The sequence below is a fragment of the Raphanus sativus genome, chromosome 2 (genome assembly GCF_000801105.2).
Source record: "Raphanus sativus cultivar WK10039 chromosome 2, ASM80110v3, whole genome shotgun sequence".
In the NCBI taxonomy this organism is placed as follows: domain Eukaryota; kingdom Viridiplantae; phylum Streptophyta; class Magnoliopsida; order Brassicales; family Brassicaceae; genus Raphanus; species Raphanus sativus.
Genome location: NC_079512.1, coordinates 34,874,328 through 34,894,037, shown reverse-complemented (window position 1 = coordinate 34,894,037; position 19,710 = coordinate 34,874,328). Strand labels below are relative to the sequence as shown.

The following is a 19,710-nucleotide window of genomic DNA, read 5'->3' as shown; positions in this document are numbered from 1 at the left end:
AAATTACTTCTTCGTTTGCTATGTAACCACCTTTCTGTCAAAAAAGTCTGGTATTTTCAACGGTTGAGTTGAAACACGTCTCGACCGTTGTGAAATACGATACAGTTTCGACTTTTTGTCCTCTTGTTGGTGTCCAGCTAAGAGTGTGTTTTCCTTTTCTTCTCTTGGGAGTTTCACGTTTCTTCTCATGCACGAGTTTCTCTTGAGCCCCTTCCAGTGATTTTTAATTTTTATATTTGAATCCTCACACTCTTTCATTATTCTGTTTTAAATAAGTGGAGTTTCAACTTTGTAAACCACGGTATACTTCTTCTCTTCTTACAACTTTCATTATAGTAACACACTCTTTTTACACGCAATATTACATTCAAATTTGCTTGGATCAAATGATTCAGGCCTCATGTACGTGGGCCAATTTTGAATGGGTTATACTCCGAAGTAAAGTAGATTCATCAGTTTTAGTTATGTGATTGTGGGTCATGCCTCCTGTCCATAAATCAAACAAAAATCCAATTCTTGTTACATGTTGATTGTTTATGTTTCCTTCATAACAACTGGTTAGGATTGATGCATAGGAATTGGCAAATGACACAAAATATTCGATAAAGAGAAAAAAGTCAAGGGGTCATATGACCCATATAAACTTGATAAATCAATTATTTCCATTGAATATTTGCTTTAAATTAGCATAAGTTTGGTAAAATTAGTTGTTGACCCACTAGTTTTAAGTTCAACATTTCTTTACCCCCCATGAATTCATATTAGTTTCATAATATTTTTTGCTATAATATTATATGTTACTTTCTTTTAATACAAAATTTATATATCATGGTTTCGATAAATATCCTAATTTGGTTACTGCAAACTATACAACATGCATTTTTCATTTTTTTTTAATTTAGAATATGATGCTTGATTAAGACCATCTCCAATGATTTGCTATATTTCTTATTCTAAAATAGAGTAACTCTATAATAGAGTTGGAATTTGCTTAATAATACTCTATTTTAAAGTAAAAAAAATAGAGTGATGAAAAAAAAAATAAGTTAATCTATATTTGGAGTAAACTTATTTGTCACTTTATAATAGAATGAAAATAGACTACCACTGGAACACTTTTAATTTAAACTTTATTTATAGTGGAAAAGAGTGAGATTAAAGATGTTCTAAGTTCGATATACTCCTCTTATAAATGTCATTTGTTTTGAACCCGATCGTCTGGATTGTTTTGTAGGAAAACAATAAAATCAAAGCATCCTCGACGTCTCTATGAACCCAAGCTTTACAGATTTCTTGACGGAGGAAGTAAATAATTCTAACTTGTATCTCTTCTCATCCTTTGTGTTGGAAATTGGAGGTATTAGCACTTGAAAAATACGAAATCTATTGCAGGCAGCATATTCAAGTTTTATCATATGACTATGCCTTTTTTATTGGCGGCCATTCAACAAGGGAAAACAGAACCTCTATTTCCAGTTTTGATTTATGAAGATCATATTACAACTGGAATCAAAAGAGGCTACTAGAGTTCTAAAAGTCTTGTTTTACCTTTTTTTTACATTCCAAAAAATACAAGAAAGAAGATCTTACCATGTTATACTCCAATTTCACGAGGAAGAATTTCCGGGTAGAAAAACCGACTAAGTAGCCGTTTTGGTTTTTTTGAAGTCATCTTCAGCTTCTCTCTCCTCTTAAGGCACCTCAACCATAAGCACTTCAAGAGACACTTGTAAGCAACATTTTTCTCCTATTAACTCTTTGTGACTTCACTTCACATATCTGATTATTTCTCTTTCTTCCATTTCAACACGGTAAAGACACACTGCTTAGAGTCCTTCAAATTTAGACTAACGATATATGGTTCCTCTGTAAATACCCTGCAAAAAAACACATGATTTAGTCATTAAGATATATTAACCATATATACACCTTAATTAGTATTTTGATTATGCCTTTGATCGTTTGATAATCCAGAGTGAAAAGTGCTAGTGCAGCTCCAAAAGGATGAAGCATTACCGCTTTATTGTATCTTGTAATGTGGTTAAATGTTGTTTGGCCATGATACAATACAAATTATATGCTTATTTGCTTAAAATTAGTAATAATATTTGGTAAAATGAGATGAATGAACAAAGAAAATTGATACATTTATCCATATTCACTTTGTTACAAGTAACTATGATTAACAAACGAGAATCGAGGTTTTGGATTTGAAAAACAGAAATATAGCAAAAATTGGGCAAAAATTGGGCAAACAATTGGCTTAATTGTTCTTTGAGTTAATTAGAAGAGAGTAGAAAATACACCTAGTATAAGATTGAAAAAAACACAAGGTATGAATACATTCAACTTCATAATTCTATTTGTTTTTATTCTCAACTCAATTTCTTAAAATTGAATAGAAAAAAATGATCCAATACAACTGTGTTCCATTTTCTCTAAAGAAAGGATTTTGGCTTAATAACAATTTTATGATACCCCATATAACAAAATCCTATGGCATTTTTATATTTGTATAATATACACTAATATATCTTCGACTACGTAATACATATATATATAATAATTTTTTATTTACTTATTTTTGGTTTGGACTTTAATTTATGTTAATTGGATTTTTTCACAATCACTTATTCAAGTGTAGTATCACTTATTCAAGTGTAGTATCTATTCTATTAAAACACAACTTTAATGTATGTACCAAAGATCAAAATTCCGTAAACGAAAAAACCTTGATCAAAACAAATATTACAGTTTAAAGCATAAACATGTTTTCTATTATGCACAAATCAATCCATATTATTCATGGCTTTTTATGTAAAATGTTGTAAAATGTGATTTATGTGGAAATGAATGTTGATACAATATAATATAGTAATTGATACAATACAGTAGGGTGCACCGTTCGTTTTAGCATTTACGATTTCTTTTTATCTCTGATTAAAGTATCTTCAATAAGCTGTGAGTAGGAAATGTAGTCAACTTTATAGAATCTTTATCATCAACACGATGCTAGTTTCTTAAACCTCTTAAAGCAATTAAAAAATTATTATTATATGTGAATAATGAACTAGATTTTGGGCCTACATCCTTGTTGGTGATAGCCGTTATCACATTCAAAAATATAGATTTGTTTAGTTGTGATTATGTCCAAATAGATGCCAACAAAAAAAAAAATTATCTCCAAATCCACTGCTTAGCTAACACAAAGTTAATGACAAATTGAGAAAACACAACCCAACACGAGATAGGGCATTGTCAAACACACAAGTCTAAAAGAGAACATACATTGCACGAGAATTTAAAGTCTGAGATAGCATTTGCAAACAAGTTTTTGAAAATAGCAAAAGAACCGAGTTGGTTTCCTCTCCACTCTACTCATCATCCTCGTCGTCTTCAATATCATCAAACTCAGAATCATTCCCGGACTCACTCTCCGAATCACTCAGCACATACTTCATCGCCTTCCTGTTTGCTCTTTTTGGCCTCGATGAGTTTCCAACGACCACGGTCTCAGTACTCTCCTCCTCCTCTCCTTCCTTGTTAGCCAACCTCCCCAACACTGAACTACTCTTCTTGTTGAACGGGGAAGATCTCATCTTCCTCACTTTCTTCTCCGGTGAAGCAGCAACAACCTCCGCTGCTGGCTGCTTCTTGCTCGCCGCTGGTCCACGCTTTCTCGGAGCTGCCGGTGGTTTCACGGCTTTACTCGCAGCCGCTGGTTTCCTTCCTCCTTTTGCTGGTGCAGCAACTTCAACCACCACGTCGTCATCATCGTCATCCAAAGATATTGCCGCTTCTGTTTAGAAACCAGCATAAAAAGTATAAGATTTTAACTTTCATGATCATTCAATTCTGTGGTTTCTTTCTATCAGAAAACTTACTGCTTGGATTCTCAGTGGTGGAACCGAAATTGGATTTAGCAAGCCTTTGTGCTAGATCCAACATCTCATCATCATCAGCCTTTACATCAGCTGGAGCAGCAGCAGCAGGCGCCTTCTTTTTGGCTCCTTGTCTACCTTTCGGCTTGGGCACTTCCACTACGTTGTCACCTTCACGAAACAATTAAAAGGTTTCCCAATGTATATGTCAATCAGATCCATAAAAGAAAATGCTTCCAAATACGATGATGATTCACTGAGTTTAGTACAGGACATACCTATCTCCATTGCAGAACTGGAAGCCGCCTTTGTTGTTTTCTTTGGTGCCTGTTTCCTTGGCGCTGCTTTACCACCCTTTAGTGGTGCTCCAGCCTCGTTTCTGAGCTTCTTTTGTGCTGCCTCTCTCTCTATTTCGGCTGTAGCATCTTCCTGGTCAAGTTTCTGGAAAAAGGAATAAAACATTGCATAAACGACTAAGTGAGGATTCACTGCTATCTGTAAAAGCATTATATAGGGCTCAGGGTTGTGAATGCTTACATCGAGTTCTGCATCAAGAGAGTCTAGGTCTCTGAGCCAGAGAGATCTTGGCGTGGCCTTCTTCATGTCTTCAACAGCTTGCTTAATTTTATCTCTCTCTCCACATAACTCCTGCACTTTCTCTAGAGTCAACGTAGCTATAGCCAGTGACAACAGGTAGTCATACTCCGAACCAGATATAAACGTTGAGCGTGAAGCAGGAACTTCTGAGGTTTCTTCAGATTCTTCTTCAGCTGTATCCGTTGCTCCTGCAACCGCCGCTTCGACAGGCTTGGCCTTCTTGGGGAATGGTGTGAACCCTTTCTGTCCCAACTCCTGGACAAGATCAGCCTTCCTCCTGTTGTTCACTATGATATCTCCACTGACAACTCCAAGAATAAACCTCACTTTGTTCTCTAGTTTCAAGAGTTCAAGTTCCAGATTCTCCAGGATAACTTTCTGCATATATAAAAGACAGTTAACGTTAAGCATTACCTTAAAAGCTGAAAACCTTACAAGACTGAATTAAATTATAAGATGTACAAACCTTTCTCTTCCCATAATATTGGAGCCTGAGTTCGAAGAACTCTTCAAGGACTGCAAGGTGAGATTAAACGTTAGCGTCTCATATGACGAAGAAAAAATAGACTAAATAACTTGGATCTCATTCTTACTTTGTTCTGGAGTTGCGTATTTCTTAATCAAATTGTTTTCATCAAAAAGATGCATATTTGTTGTAGCGATTGTCGTGGTAAGTTTGAGTAACTTCAAAATGCCCTCTTGCCGAGCCATCGTCATGTTCTCCTCACTAAGATGAAGCTCAAAATCCACAGATCTATCATCATTGTACGCCTTAACACTCTGCAGAAATAAGAAGAATGAGTTAACAAGAAGCATCTAAGAAAGAATATGATGATTGTTTGATTCTAGCCTTTCTAACCTGAATATAGGGGGTGTTATTAGTTGTCTTCAAAGCCTCCAGAAACTGCTTATAATCTTCGGTCCACCTTCTGATTGGTAGCTCCGTAATACGGAGAGTTGTTTCGTCAATCTCCTCGTATACACCAGTGACAGTGTAGGAAGACCCACCTTCCTTGGATGCAGTTTTCTCAATAGTTCCTTTAAAATTCCTATACCAAGGATCCATAGCCACCATACTTTCACCACTAAGTAGACGCCTTACGTTGGCAACAATATCTCGTGGGTTATAGTTAGGTATGAAAGAACTCCACCCGGTTCCAATTCCTTCACAACCATTGACAAGCACAGTTGGAATGATGGGCATGTACCTAACACGGAATAACATATCAAATTAGTCTCTGTAGAAAGAAAAAAAAAAAGAAAAACGAATGTGTTAAATGAATGAGCAACGAATTACCAAGTAGGCTCTATCTTCTGCCCATCTTCATTCAAGTAATTAAGGAGGACATCGTCATCCTTGGGAAACAAGACCCTTGTTGCTGAAGACAGCTTAGTGTAAATATATCTAGCATTTGCTGCATCTTTTCCACCCTACCACAATCAAAGTACACCAAGATGAGTATGAGCATAGATACACAGAACGGTTTTAGTGTCTGTACTTACCATATTCCGTGTGCCGAATTGACCACCTGGTTGAAGCAGGTTTATGTTGTTGCTGCCTACATAATCCTGTGCCATACCAATGATCGTACCGGCAAGACTCTGCTCGCCGTGATGGTATGCCGAGTGCTCTGATACATAACCAGAGAATTGGGCAACCTTGGCCTCCCTTGTGAAATTCCTCTTAAACGAACAAAAGAGTATCTTTCTCTGGCCGGGTTTGAGCCCATCAACCATGGAAGGAATTGACCTTTGAAGATCAGCCATGGAGAATAAGATAAGTTCCTTGTTTACGAAATCACTGAAGGAGATTTTCTGTTGCTTCTGATCAAGATGAGTTCCAGGCTGAAAAAACAAACTGACATCAGAACCGGCAGAAATAATGAGCAAAAAACAAATATCTTAAGGTACTCAATAGTCCTGCATACCTCAAAATGTGAAAGCCAATTCTTTCGAGCTTCGATTTTCTTTTTACTAAATGCAAGCTCAATCGCATCTCCATCTTGTTCATCCTCCCAAATGAAATCCTTTTTGTGAATATCGAGGCTTTCAAAGTACTCTTTGCCCTCCGCGGATGTACTTGTTCCCAATCCCTAGAAAGAAACAATGACAATTAGTAAGCAGAGAACAAGAGCGGTTTCCATGAGTACTAACTCAATAGTTATAACAGATCGCAAACCTTGTAGTATTTAATAGTCCAACCGCTTGCATTACCACTCAGACTTTCTTTCCAGCTTTCGTACTCAGGCATCGAGTAAAATGACAGAACTTCAGCCTTGCGAGAACCTCCAGTCTTGCGCGTAGCCTGAGTACAACATGTTTATATTCATTGGCAAGCACTAAGATCTTATACAAGGAAGAATTTAAATTTACCTTCACAATGGGTGTGATAAACTCAACTAGGAACGATGGAACCTTGAGTAATGTTGGCCAAAAGGAGTGGATGAAGTTGATTAAGAGACCCTTTATATGGGAACCATCGTGATCCTGAATAAGGTGGACCAATAAAAGTTCGTTAAATGAGCATATAAACAGACACACACATATATGTAGCATATGCGCTGAGTGTTGAGATAGATAGTAGGATACCTGATCTGTCATGATCATCATATGCCCATATCTCAGTGAGTTAACGTTTTCATACTTCACATTTTGCTTCAGTCCAAGGATCTTCTTGATATTCTCAATTTCCTTATTGTTAGTGATTTGAGTGGTGGTAGCTTCCCTAACATTCAGTAACTTTCCTCGGAGAGGGAACACACCGTAATAGTCACGACCCACAACAGACATCCCCGCCATCTAAACATAATGAGTGTGTTAGGTGTCTGCTGGGCGTTAAACGATACAAGTAGCTGAAAAGAGATCAAAAACCACTTACAGCTAAAGCCTTAGCTGAGTCTCCTTCAGTCAGAATCAAGGTACAGCGTTGGGATTCCTTCCCCCCAGCTTTGTTAGCGTCCTCCAACTTCTCAACCTGAACCCTGTCAGCCTTAGTTCCATCGCTTTTCTTAAGGTCTTTACTCTGCTTAAAAGTTGCCCATGAAAGCAAATTTTCCACTACTCCAGATTTAGCCACTGGAATAAAACAAAAGAAAATTTTAAGCACTCTTCTAGACACCGAATACATTAGTGACCCAAAAAGAAGCACAACATACCTTTCTTCAAAATATCTTCTGAAAGCTCGCATTTAGACCCGAAACTGCTCTGACGAAGGGTCAATGTTTCTTTGGTTTGTGAATCAAAAGCAGGGTTGTCAATCAAGGAGTTGACGAATACCCACAGATGGTTCTTAACATTGTGTGCCTTGACGTTAGCGGTTTTGTTCTTCTTGTTCACGATGCCCACAATGTAGTTAGTGATCTGACTGGTAACATAGTCAACATGCGTCCCACCCTTGATTGTAGCAATAGAGTTCACAAAGCTGACCTGAAAGAACAGAAGAAAACATTGTTAAAAATTCTGCTCAATCTTCACGTGATTAGAGTGAGGTAATATCCAGCCAAATACACACCTGTTGGAACTGTCCTTCACTAATGCTCACACAAACCTCCCATCTGTCATTAACTTTCTCGACCATCCTAATCACAACACAAAATTCAATTCCGAGACACAGTCTTCATATAACTTTAGAACAAAGAAAAAAAACACAAACCTTGGGAGAGGCTCAGTCCTTGACTTGTTGGCTGCGTTCAGGTACAGATCAACATAATCAGTGAACGATTTGATTGGAATCCGTTGACCATTCAGCTCCACCTTCACAGTCTTTCCCAAACATCCGGCAATATCAAACACTCGTTTACTCATGAGAGCAACAACATCGTCCTCCAAATGAGTCATCCCGAATTTCCCCAAGTCAGGTTTGAACGAGACTTTGGTCCAGTTCTCGCTCTTATTGCACTTGGTTATAACCGGTTCAGACTTCTTCCCCATGTTGTTCTCAAACACCTAGCCATCACCACAACATATATATATGCGTCAAAATCAGATCATACATAGCAAAGGCCTTAAGATGCAATACACATACCAAAGACACATAAACCTAAAATCAATCGAGTGTTTGTATCGTACCTGCTTGTACTTCTTCTGCCTCTTCCCATCGGCAGTTTCAATCGTGAACTCCGTGGAGAAGATGTTCGCAAGCTTCGCTCCGTAACCGTTTCTCCCACCAGTAGTCTTCTTCTCGTTATCATTGTAGTTACTACTAGTCAACAGATGACCAAAGATCATCTCGGGAACATACACGCCTTCCTCCTGATGGATCTCGACGGGGACTCCATCGCCACTGTTACAGACGCTGATCAGATTCTGCTCGACATCGATCACCACTTTGAGGAAATCCATCTTCGGATCCCGCTGCTTGTTGTCGGCAGCGTTCACCAGAATCTCGTCGAAGATCTTGTACAGCCCCGGGACGTAAGTGACGGGGCGGTTCACCATCTCCTCGTTCTCGTACACCCAGAGAGTCTGGGTGTGCTTCTCGATGGATCCGATGTAGGTATCGGGACGGAGCAAGATGTGCTCGAGCTGTGATTTCTTCTGGTACATCTCCTCGATCGTCTTCCCGCCGCCTCGAGAAGCTGCCGCCGGCGGCGCCTTCGCGGCGACGTTGACGTTGTTGCTGGTTTGCAGAGGGATTTTGGTAGCCATGGGGGAGGGGTGGCGAGTTTCTGAGAGGGAAACTGTGTAGATCTGGAGGAATCGAATGAGAATTGAACAAGTCTCAGGTTTTTTTTTTTCTTTTTCCTGGAGAGTAGAGAGTGAGAGAAGAGGATGGGAATATAATAAAGAGTGAGAGACGACGGTTACGAATCAGAATTCGAAATTTGAATTTGCGATAGGCGCGGGATAATTAGGGTTTTTAAAAAAAAAAACGATTCAACATCGTACGAAGAAATCTGACGGCTGCAGAAGGTTTCGATTCGAGATGAGAGAACTGAAAAGCATATACTGTACATCAAGTTAAAAACATATTTTTAATAATTATTATTATTAGAGCCCAATCAAAGCCCATTTTTCAAAATACAAATATAGATCCATGACTCAGAGGAGCCCATATTCCGGAACCAAGTGAAACCAAGCTAATATTATATGGGCCCTTTTGTCGATATATTAGCTTAATATGTGTCATATTCATACCTCTGGATTTATATACTACTTATTGATTTTTAACTTTAAGAAGCCAAATTTTAAAATAAAAACTGTATCTCTAAAGGAAAATTGTCTTTAATAAACATTAAAAAAATATCAAGTTTTTTGATAAATAAATTTGAATTGTTTAAGAAAAAAGATGTTGACCAAAATTAATAAATAAATAAATAAATACATTTGAATTTAGATAAGTTTGTTAATAAATTAAGAGAAAGCTAATATAAGCCCAATCGCGCGGGAGTAGAAAAAATCAGAGAGATTAAAGTTAGGGTTTGGGTGAAAATTGGGGGGGGGGGGGGGAGATCGTCGGAGATGGTGAATCCAATGTCTGAGGATGATGAGCCGCCGCAGCGTAAACAAAAACTGGGAACTCCAAGTTGCTCTTCAGCTTAAAAGTCTCCCCGCTCCAGAGGACGATGACGATCTATTAAGGCCTGACTGGTGTAACCGCAGCGGTTGCGGTTGCGGTTGCGGGAGTTTGCGGGTGCGGATGGTTGCGGTTTTAAGCGTTTTCTAGAGATTTGTATGACTGGTACAGCTGTTAGAAATTGTTGCGTTTGCGAGACTCTTATGACTGGTAAACTACCAAACGCAACATCTGTTAAATAATAATTTAACAATATTTACATTTTATGTAATTATAAAAATATTAAAATCATAATAATATGATAAATATAAAATTTATATTTATAAAATCATATTATTCAATTTTAAAAATTTATATAAAATATTTTAGTTTTGAATTTTTATAATATAAATTGAAATATAATATGAATACATTTTAAAATTTCTATTATTTCAATTGAAAATTTTTATTGGATATTTTTAGTATTATTTTTATTTATTCTGTTTTTAAAGAAAAAAAATTTACCCTCCCGCAACCGCCCGCAACCGCAAACGCTAGCTGGAACCAACTTTTGATTTTAAGAGGTTCGGAGCGGTTTGAAGCGATTTGTAGCATTTTCTGTGATTGTTTCGAAACGCCAACAACCGCTATGAACCGCAAAAGCTGCGTTTGCGGGTGGTAGCGGGAAAACCAGTCAGCCCCTAAGTGAAGAGGATGAATTGGCCTCTGACGAAGAGGAGGAGTATCAACGCCAAGTTAAAGAGTCCGACGTAACCTCTCACTCACTCAATCTATGTTCATCTTCTAAAATTGATTGCATCGCTTATGGCTGGAGTTGTGAAAAAACTCAATATAAATAAAATAAAAGTGTCTGAATGACTTTTCTGGGTCTAAGTCTGAAAGTCCGAATGTCTTATTATTGAAAAAGGCAGATACATCTCGTTGTTTGACGTTACGTTATCTTTTATGAAAATACACATCCACATCCACTTATTATTATGGATGAGTCTTGCTTTTGTGTGTAGGTAACAAACCAACGAACTTCACGAGAACATCGACCGAGTTTTGCGCGGCGAGGCTACCAAACAAGTCGGCCTCGTTGGAAATGTCGGAGCCGCCGCCAGCAAGATCGGATAGGGAACGGATGACGACAAAAGGGAGGGTTTGCTGGTAGCAGATAAGAGCAACGGCGGCGCTTTCCATGTCGATCGAGGTGGCGTTGAATTTGGAGCGCAGGAAATTCCGGTAAGCGGCGTTGTCGACGAAGACACTTGCACTCACCCCGCGGTCAACGATTGTTACCTTCGGTGGTCGAGAGAGACACGTAGTATTCACGCATTGTATTAGTTTCGTGTCCTGTTTTAGTTTGAATATGTTATATCAATTCACGTAACGCAGCACAAGAATTTCATATAATGAACTATAATAATAATTTTATAATAATAATTGAGATTACATCATTTTTATATAAATATGAAAATTTGACAAATCTTTGACCAAGAGAAAAAATAATATATAGGACAAATTTATGCTCGGGTAGTACTACTACTAACGTTCGATGGACGACACCCATGGTATCTATGTTTTCCGAATTATATAGTTGGATTAGTCAATGGTTTAGGGTGTCCATAAAATGTTGAAATTTACATTTGTAGTCAATTACATCTAATCTAGGTAATATATCTAACTGAGACTAACGTGTGGTACATATTCACCAATAAATATACTAAATGCAACTTGAATATAAAATAAATCATATGAGTATTAACGAAAGGAATCTAAATATGTGACTAGTGAGTTTAGTCAAACCTGGAGTTGGCGTGCAAGATCCAAGTAGGACTTGTCAACGGGAATCCAGAAGACGTGATCCCGGACTTCCGGAGTTCCGGTGACCGGAAAGATTTCTTCCGGTTGGTACCAAACTCGATTGAGCAAGTTGTCGCTTTGGTTATTGTACTTAGAAAACTGGAGATAACCAATGTCCCGAGTATAGTCTCCTCCAGCTTCCAAAGCTAGCTCGTCGTCAATCCCATTTCCATACCTCTGTATATTTAGATTTTTTTAAACTTAGCAAGTATACTTTGATACCACATAAAATAAGTATGTAACTATGTAAGTACATTCTCGACATTGCATCATCAACATGAGATCGTTATTGATAGTTGCGAAGTAGAACTGTTATTTGAAGGTGTATGGGAAGACGATGCTGTAGCAGAGCTGAAGTAGTTCATGAAGTGTGACATGAACTACTACATCAGAAAGGTGGTTCGTGAGAAGCACGTATCAAGACCGATGCATTAAAAGAAGATTTAATGAAGAGGGACATTAAAGGAAGACTTGAAGAAGAAGCAATCGATCTAAAAAGAAAAGGAAGATTGGCTTATTCGCTGAAGTAGAAGAAATGGAAAGTTTCCATTGGGTAGATAGATTAGATCTAGGGCTTCCTGAAAGATATATAAAGGAAGCGTTGGCAATGTGTTGCCGGTTAACACACAGGGAGAGCTTTTAGCAATAGAGAGTTTTGTACGTCCTAAGAAGGAGAAGCAAAGCATCTAGGGGTTAAGAGCTTAGGTGGTTCAGAGTCTGTCTTAGATCTCTGAACGAGTTGACTAGCAAACAAGTCGAGGTTTGTCTTGAGCTTGTTTGATTTATTGCTTTTAAGAAGAACGTGTAAGAGCTTTTGAAAGAATAAATATAGTCGTATTTCTTGGAATTGAATAACCCTGTACTACTGTGTGTTCTACATAGCGTAGCTTGTTTATCTTACATTAACAATTGGTATCAGAGCAGGTATCTGTGCTTTGTTTATTTAAACAGGTAGATCCTGCGGAGTAAGATGGATAGCTATCGCGAGTTGGTGATAAGTTCCAAGGTGATCCTTGAAGTAGGAAACTATGGATTCTGGAAGGCGCGCATGAAGGCTACAATCAAGGGTATTGACCCATTGGCGTGGAAGGCTGTGGAATCTGGTTGGAAATCACCTGTTGCAAGAGCCGAGGATGGAACAGACGTTCCAAAACTGGAGGAGCTCTGGACTGATGATGAGAACAAGATGGCTAAGTTCAATGCTCGTGCACTAACTGTCATACATTGCAGTGTAGCAAGGAAGCAGTTTGAACTAATTCAAGGATGCGAGGCAGCAAAGGATGCATGGGATATTCTGCAGAAGCATTTTGAAGGAACCTCAAAGGTTCAGAGTTCTAGAAAGGATATGCTTGCAACAAGATTTGAAGAGCTAAAGATGGAGGATAATGAATCTGTTGGAGATTTCAGCTCAAAGATTAGCTCACTAGCACAAGAAGCACTTACACTTGGGAAGAAATACAAAGAGAAGAAACTTGTGAAGAAATTCCTGAGGTGTCTGCCGTCTAAGTTCATGGCATACAAAGCAGCTATGACCGTCTCCTGTAACACTGACGAGATGACATTTGATGAAGTGGTTGGAATGTTACAAGCTCATGAGATGGAAGTAGCTGGTGTGTCTGGTGGAATGAAGGAAAAAGGAATTGCGCTTGCATCAGTTGAAAAGGAGCCTATGGATGATAACGACCCTGTGAGTCTCCTGGTCAGAAGGTTTGATAGAGCTCTACGAAAAGTGGAGAATGGGCAGAAGAAGTTTAGCCAAGGTAGGAAGACGTCTGAGCCAGAGAAGAACTACAGGAAGAATGATGCTAAGTGCTATGAATGCAAGGGGTATGGTCACTTTCGAACTGAGTGTCCCACAGTGAAAAGAAGAGAGATTCAGTGTCATAACTGCAAGGGATATGGACACACTCAAGCTGAGTGCGAGTCGGATGGTAGGAGAAAGCCAGAAAAATCCATGATAGGAATCAATGACAGCGAGTCCGACAGCGAAAGTGAAGAGGAAGTGAACAACTTTGTGGCGTTTCTAGGAATCGTGGAGTGTGACTCAGGATCTGAGAGTGAGGCTGAGCAAGAAAATGACTTAGATGAAAGCTACAAGGAAGTTCGAGAGACGCTAGTGAAGCTGGGAACAGAGAATTTGGCATTGGCTAAAGAGAAGGCACGACTGGAAGTTGAAGTACAAGTGTTGAAGGATGACCTCAACAGAGAAGCTGAGTTGGCTAAGGAAAGTGTGAATCTGATTAAAGAAAAATTGGTCCTGTCTAAGCAAGCGGACGAGCTCAGAGAAGAACTACTGGCTGAAAGAAAGAGAGCAGCTGATCTTCAAGCTGAATTAGATCAGCAATATCGGAAGATTAAGATGCTCACGGGAACCAAGCAACTTGACAAGATTCTGAGCAGTGGAAGAACTGAAAACTCATTGATGGGACTTGGTTACACTGGAAGACAGAATAGCTCAACAGGTACAACACGCTTTGTGTCTGGAGGTTTTGCGCATGCTGAAGAAGCTAAGACACAAACTACTCCAGCTCAGATAAGTGGATGTTTCTTCTGTGGGAAGTTTGGCCATTACAAGAGATATTGCTACAAGTATCTGGAACGGGTCAAACAAGTATGGAGACAACACAAGTTTTGGAGAATAGGGAAGACTTCTCGAGGCTGGATGAAGAAAACCGACTTGTATCCTAAGATAGTGACTGAGCCGAGAAGCACCATACGATGTAACATGGCGCGAGTGTCAAGTGATTCTGAATCTGAGGAACCATGGTACTTCGACAGTGGATGCTCTAGACACATGACAGGAAACATTGAGTATCTAGACAAAGTGTCAAAAGTAAAAGGAGGAAAGGTAACCTTTGGAGATGGAGGATGTGGTGTCATTCAAGGCAAAGGTACAACGTGTAACTCAGAAGTACCTAAATTGGTGAATGTCTACTTTGTCAAAGGATTAAAGGCTAATCTGATCAGCGTGAGTCAACTGTGTGATGACGGACTTACGGTGTGCTTCTCAGCAATTGATTGTCGTGCCATAAACCAACATGGTGTAACAGTACTACAAGGTGTGAGATCTGGCAATAACTGCTACATGTGGGAAAAGAAGGTTAAGTGCTTGTCAGCTCAAGGGAATATTGATCTATGGCACAGACGTTTGGGACATATGAACTTCAGGAATCTAACGAATCTAGTGTGCAACGACTTGGTTCGAGGAGTACCCAAACTCAAGATCGATGACAAGATTGTGTGTGGTGCATGCAATGAGGGAAAGCAAGTCAAGATACAACACAAAAAGGTACCAGATGTTCAGGCAAAGGCACCATTGGATCTAGTTCACATGGATCTCATGGGTCCTATGCAAACCGAGAGTATCGGAGGAAAGAAGTACGTGTTTGTACTAGTGGATGACTACACCAGGTTCACTTGGGTTCGTTTTCTCAGGGAAAAGTCAGAAGTGTCTGAAAGTTTCAAAATCTGGGCGCTTCAACACATAAATGAAAAGGGAGGAATCAAGAAGATACGCAGTGATCATGGAGGAGAATTCGAGAATGAAGCCATGACTACCTTTCTTGAATCAAGAGGAATAGCTCACCAGTTTGCAGCACCTTGGACACCTCAGCAAAATGGAGTGGTTGAACGAAAGAATAGAACTCTACAGGAAATGGGAAGAGCAATGCTCCATGGTAACAAGATAGCCAAGAGGTTCTGGGCTGAAGCACTCAGCACGGCGTGTTACACAATCAACCGTGTGTATGTCAGAAAAGGGACAACAAAGACACCATATGAGATGTGGACAGGCAAAACTCCTAATCTTAGTTACTTTCATGTTTTTGGATGCAGGTGCTACATACTGAATGACAAGGACTACCTTGGGAAGTTTGACTCAAGAAGTGATGAAGGATTTTTTCTGGGTTATGCACAGTCTAGTTCAGCATACCGAGTCTACAACAAACGGACAGAATCAATTAAAGAATCAGTTAATGTTGTATTTGATGATTTGTCTGTGGTTGTAGGTGATGACATGGGATCAGATGAAGAGGAAGAAGGTGGATCATCCATAGCTGCGACTGAAGTCATTGAGGAAGGTCCGATCTCAGATACAGTACCGCAACCAGTGATTCAGCAAGTTCATCGCAATCATTCGAAGTCTGATGTGATTGGAGGAATTGAAGAAGGACGAAAAACGCGTGGAAAGGTGATCAACTTTAAAGAAATGGTGCAGTTCGCATGTTTCGTTTCATCAATAGAACCTAAGACACACACTGAAGCACTACGTGATGAATATTGGATTGTCGCGATGGAGGAAGAACTTGAGCAATTCACCAGGAACGATGTGTGGGAACTGGTTGCTAGACCTAAAGGAGTAAACGTGGTTGGCACTAAATGGATATTCAAGAACAAGACTGATGAGCATGGAGAAGTAGTTCGTAACAAGGCAAGGCTTGTAGCTCAAGGATACTCACAGATTGAAGGAGTAGACTTTGAAGAAACCTTTGCCCCAGTTGCAAGATTGGAATCCATTCGGTTATTTCTGGGAATGGCGTGCATTCTGAATTTCAAAGTGCATCAAATGGATGTGAAAAGTGCTTTCCTCAATGGAGTCCTTCAGGAGGAAGTCTATGTTGAGCAGCCAAAGGGATTTGAGGACCCAGTGCATCATGATTATGTGTATCGACTGAAGAAAGCATTATATGGGTTGAAGCAAGCACCGCGTGCATGGTATGAACGACTCACAAGGTTTCTGTTAGAAGCGGAGTACATCAGAGGGAGTATAGACAAGACGCTGTTCTTCAAGGAAGTTGGAAAAGAGATAATCATTGTTCAAATCTATGTGGATGACATTATCTTTGGAGGCACGTCACAGAAGCTGGTGGATGAGTTTGTTCAGAATATGACTCAAGAGTTTGAGATGAGCATGTGTGGTGAACTGAAGTACTTTCTTGGACTTCAAGTGTCTCAGTCAGAGAAAGGTGTCTTCATATCTCAGAGTGCATACGCTAACAGTTTGGTAAAGCGATTTGGTATGGAGAACTCCAAAGTGTCTAAGACACCCATGAGTACATCACTGAAGCTGGCACGAGATGAAGCAGGAGAAGATGTGGATGTCAAGCTCTATCGAGGGATGATTGGCAGTCTATTGTACTTAACTGCGAGTCGACCGGATTTGTCATTCAGTGTCGGTGTGTGTGCACGATATCAAGCTAAGCCAAAGGTATCACACCTGAATGCAGTTAAGAGGATCATCAAGTACGTCAAAGGAACAGAGAGCTTGGGCGTGTATTACTCGAAGAATTCCAACAAGAACTTGGTGGGATACTGTGATGCTGATTGGGCAGGATGTGCTGATGATAGAAAGAGTACCAGTGGAGGATGTTTCTTTCTTGGAAACAATCTTATCTCGTGGCTGAGCAAGAAGCAGAACTCTGTATCACTCTCTACGGCGGAAGCAGAATATATTGCCATGGGTAGCTGTTGCTCACAACTTATCTGGATGAAGCAGATGTCAGCTGATTATGGAATGCAATCGGGTCCCTTTCTTGTGTATTGTGACAACAAAAGTGCAATTGATATCTCGAGGAATCCGGTCCAACATTCAAGGACGAAGCACATTGACATAAGGCACCACTTCATCAGAGAATTAGTTGAAGACAATCAGGTAGTAATCGAACATGTAGTTACTGATTTGCAGTTGGCTGATATATTCACTAAATCTCTTGAATTTAATCGATTTATCACATTAAGAAATGCAATTGGTGTGTGTAATCTTGATTGTTGAGTCAAGTTGTGCAGAGAATAGTGCAGGTGCTGATTCGGGATGTACATATGATTCAGATTGGTTTTGGAACCCGAGAACGCTGTGGAAAAGAGCTGCTTGATATGCCGTCAATGTTGTAATGGTACAGGTTTCACGTCAATCTGTGGCCCCCCCCCTCTCAATAAAAAGAGCCAGCAATGATACAGAAAGATGCTCAGAAAATAAAAAAAAAAAAATTTTGATAGATTCATGATGGGAAACAACAGGGGTTTCACAGCACGAGAATAAAGAATGAAAACCGGCAGCATTGATGAAGGCATATCAATGTGAAAGCTAGCCATAAAAAGACAATCGGCTGCACCAGAATATAAGATCTAGGAAGAGTTATATGTGCAGCTTGAATCACGCACTGAGGCAACTCGTGAAGCACTTCACACAAATGGTAACTGAACTGAATTGATCTAATGCTTTATAGTAATCTTGATTCAGCCAATTGTGAGTTGTGACTTGTGTTTTATTACTATCTTGAAAGTCTGATGATACATTAATAATTCACGAATGTGCCTAATGTTTGTGTGTTTGGATGAGAGAAATTAAATGTTGTAGGCATGCAAAGGAGAGGATAAAAAGTCAGGGACCAGATCTGCAATATCAGAAAAAGTTGATTCAGTTTTATTCCGTTAAGGGAAGTAGTGGGGAACAAGCCCTAGAAAATCTCCATCGTGCTTAAGAAGCTCAATCTCGCAGCCTCTCTTCACCTCTCACACGATTCTCACACAGAAACTGACATCTATCATGGGGAAAGGAAAGAAATCAGCTCAACAAGCCGAATCATCCAAGGAAGAAAAGCATGCAGAGGCTGAAGGAAGTCGAAGGTTACTCACTGATGGCGAACCTGAATCGCCTCCACCGAGAAACGATATGCCCGTCTCCGATGCACTCCTGAGGTCACCGAGGAGCTTGACTCATTCAATACCGCTAATGAGAAAGCCCCTTCAGAGGAGAGCGATGAAAGGACTCCAGGTCTTGGAGAGGAGCCATCTGTGAAGGTTCCTGAAGCAGATCCGCAACCGCAAATCGGATCCACTGGTGCTGCCATTCAAGATGTTCCGGTCACTGCTAAATCACCAGAAGAGAAGGATGAATCTGCTCTACCTCTGGCGATCATTGAAGTTGAGAAGGAGCTAAGTGAAGCTGAGTCTGATTCAGCCAAGAAAGTGGACGATGAACCCAAGGATGATGCTGTTACTGTGGGTTCTGAATCAGATGAAGCTTCCCAGAAGGAAAGGAGGAAGAAAACGGTGCTGAAGCGATTAGGGTTGCGCTCTGGGAAACAGAAGAAAGACAGGGGAGTCTAGTACACCAACTCAATCTCAGTTTCTCACACCAGAAGATGCAGCCAAGTCTCCATATTTGGCTAAGGAAGCAGGAGCCTCGCCTCAGCTGAGATCGAGAAGGTCTGGTGACAAAAGTGCTGAACCAATGCCTCCTCTCATCAAGAAAAGGTATGATCAGTTCCTTAAGCGTAAGGTACTTGCTGAGCGTTCGGTGATCTGAAGGAAGCTGATCAGTGGGGTTACTTGGCCGTTATCAAGAAAGGATCTATGGAATCAACTGTCTCGAATCTTGCAGTGTATGTTGAGCAAGTTGTAGCTGAGTTCTATGCAGGTCTGCCGAGTACTAAAGCTGAAAGCGGATGTTGATGAAGTGGTTGTCTCTGTACGGGACAAGAGTACAAGTTCTCACCTGCGCACCTCAATAATGCCATAGATGGGAACCACTTACTGAGGAAGAAGAGGAGGAAGCCGCAACGTTGGATGATATCTCGGTAACTGAGTTAGCTTCTTTCATCACCGGAGATACAAAGACAGAATGGGATGTTCTCACTACAGCGGACCTTACTCCATGCTACGGGGCCTTGATGATCATAGCTGCATACAACTGGATTCCCTCGACTCACAAGACATATGTCTCACTTGAGAGAGCAAGACTGATCTACAAGATGGCTCATGGAGTCCGTGTTGATTTGGGGAAGATGATGTTCAGACAGATTCTTAATCTTGGAGTGATTCAAGTCAATGATGCCCGCTGGTTGATCTTCCTCGCTTGATCATGGCACTTCT

At 40.0% G+C, this 19,710-nt stretch overlaps 2 protein-coding genes across 2 annotated transcripts; both read right to left on the bottom strand.

Annotated features, from left to right (window-relative positions):
- Window positions 1-3,159: 3,159 nt before the first annotated feature.
- Window positions 3,160-9,239, bottom strand: LOC108842497 (DNA topoisomerase 2). The gene is made up of 18 exons (XM_018615421.2): window positions 8,547-9,239; window positions 8,131-8,423; window positions 7,990-8,056; window positions 7,634-7,904; window positions 7,357-7,553; window positions 7,068-7,277; window positions 6,852-6,965; window positions 6,658-6,783; window positions 6,407-6,571; window positions 5,982-6,323; window positions 5,776-5,909; window positions 5,338-5,686; window positions 5,072-5,258; window positions 4,945-4,994; window positions 4,419-4,856; window positions 4,160-4,322; window positions 3,885-4,052; window positions 3,160-3,799 (listed from the first exon to the last, which is right to left on the bottom strand). Exons 1-18 carry the CDS (start codon window positions 9,123-9,125, stop codon window positions 3,375-3,377), a joined length of 4,278 nt encoding a protein of 1,425 aa, XP_018470923.1. The 5' UTR covers window positions 9,126-9,239; the 3' UTR covers window positions 3,160-3,374.
- Window positions 9,240-10,663: 1,424 nt separating this feature from the next.
- LOC130508707 (uncharacterized) lies at window positions 10,664-12,033 on the bottom strand (the record flags this gene model as incomplete). Its single annotated transcript, XM_057004350.1, has 2 exons — window positions 10,664-11,328; window positions 11,782-12,033. Coding segments are annotated over 2 exons (612 nt in total), but the record flags the coding sequence as incomplete, so codon positions are not given.
- Between the last annotated feature and the right edge of the window lie 7,677 nt (window positions 12,034-19,710).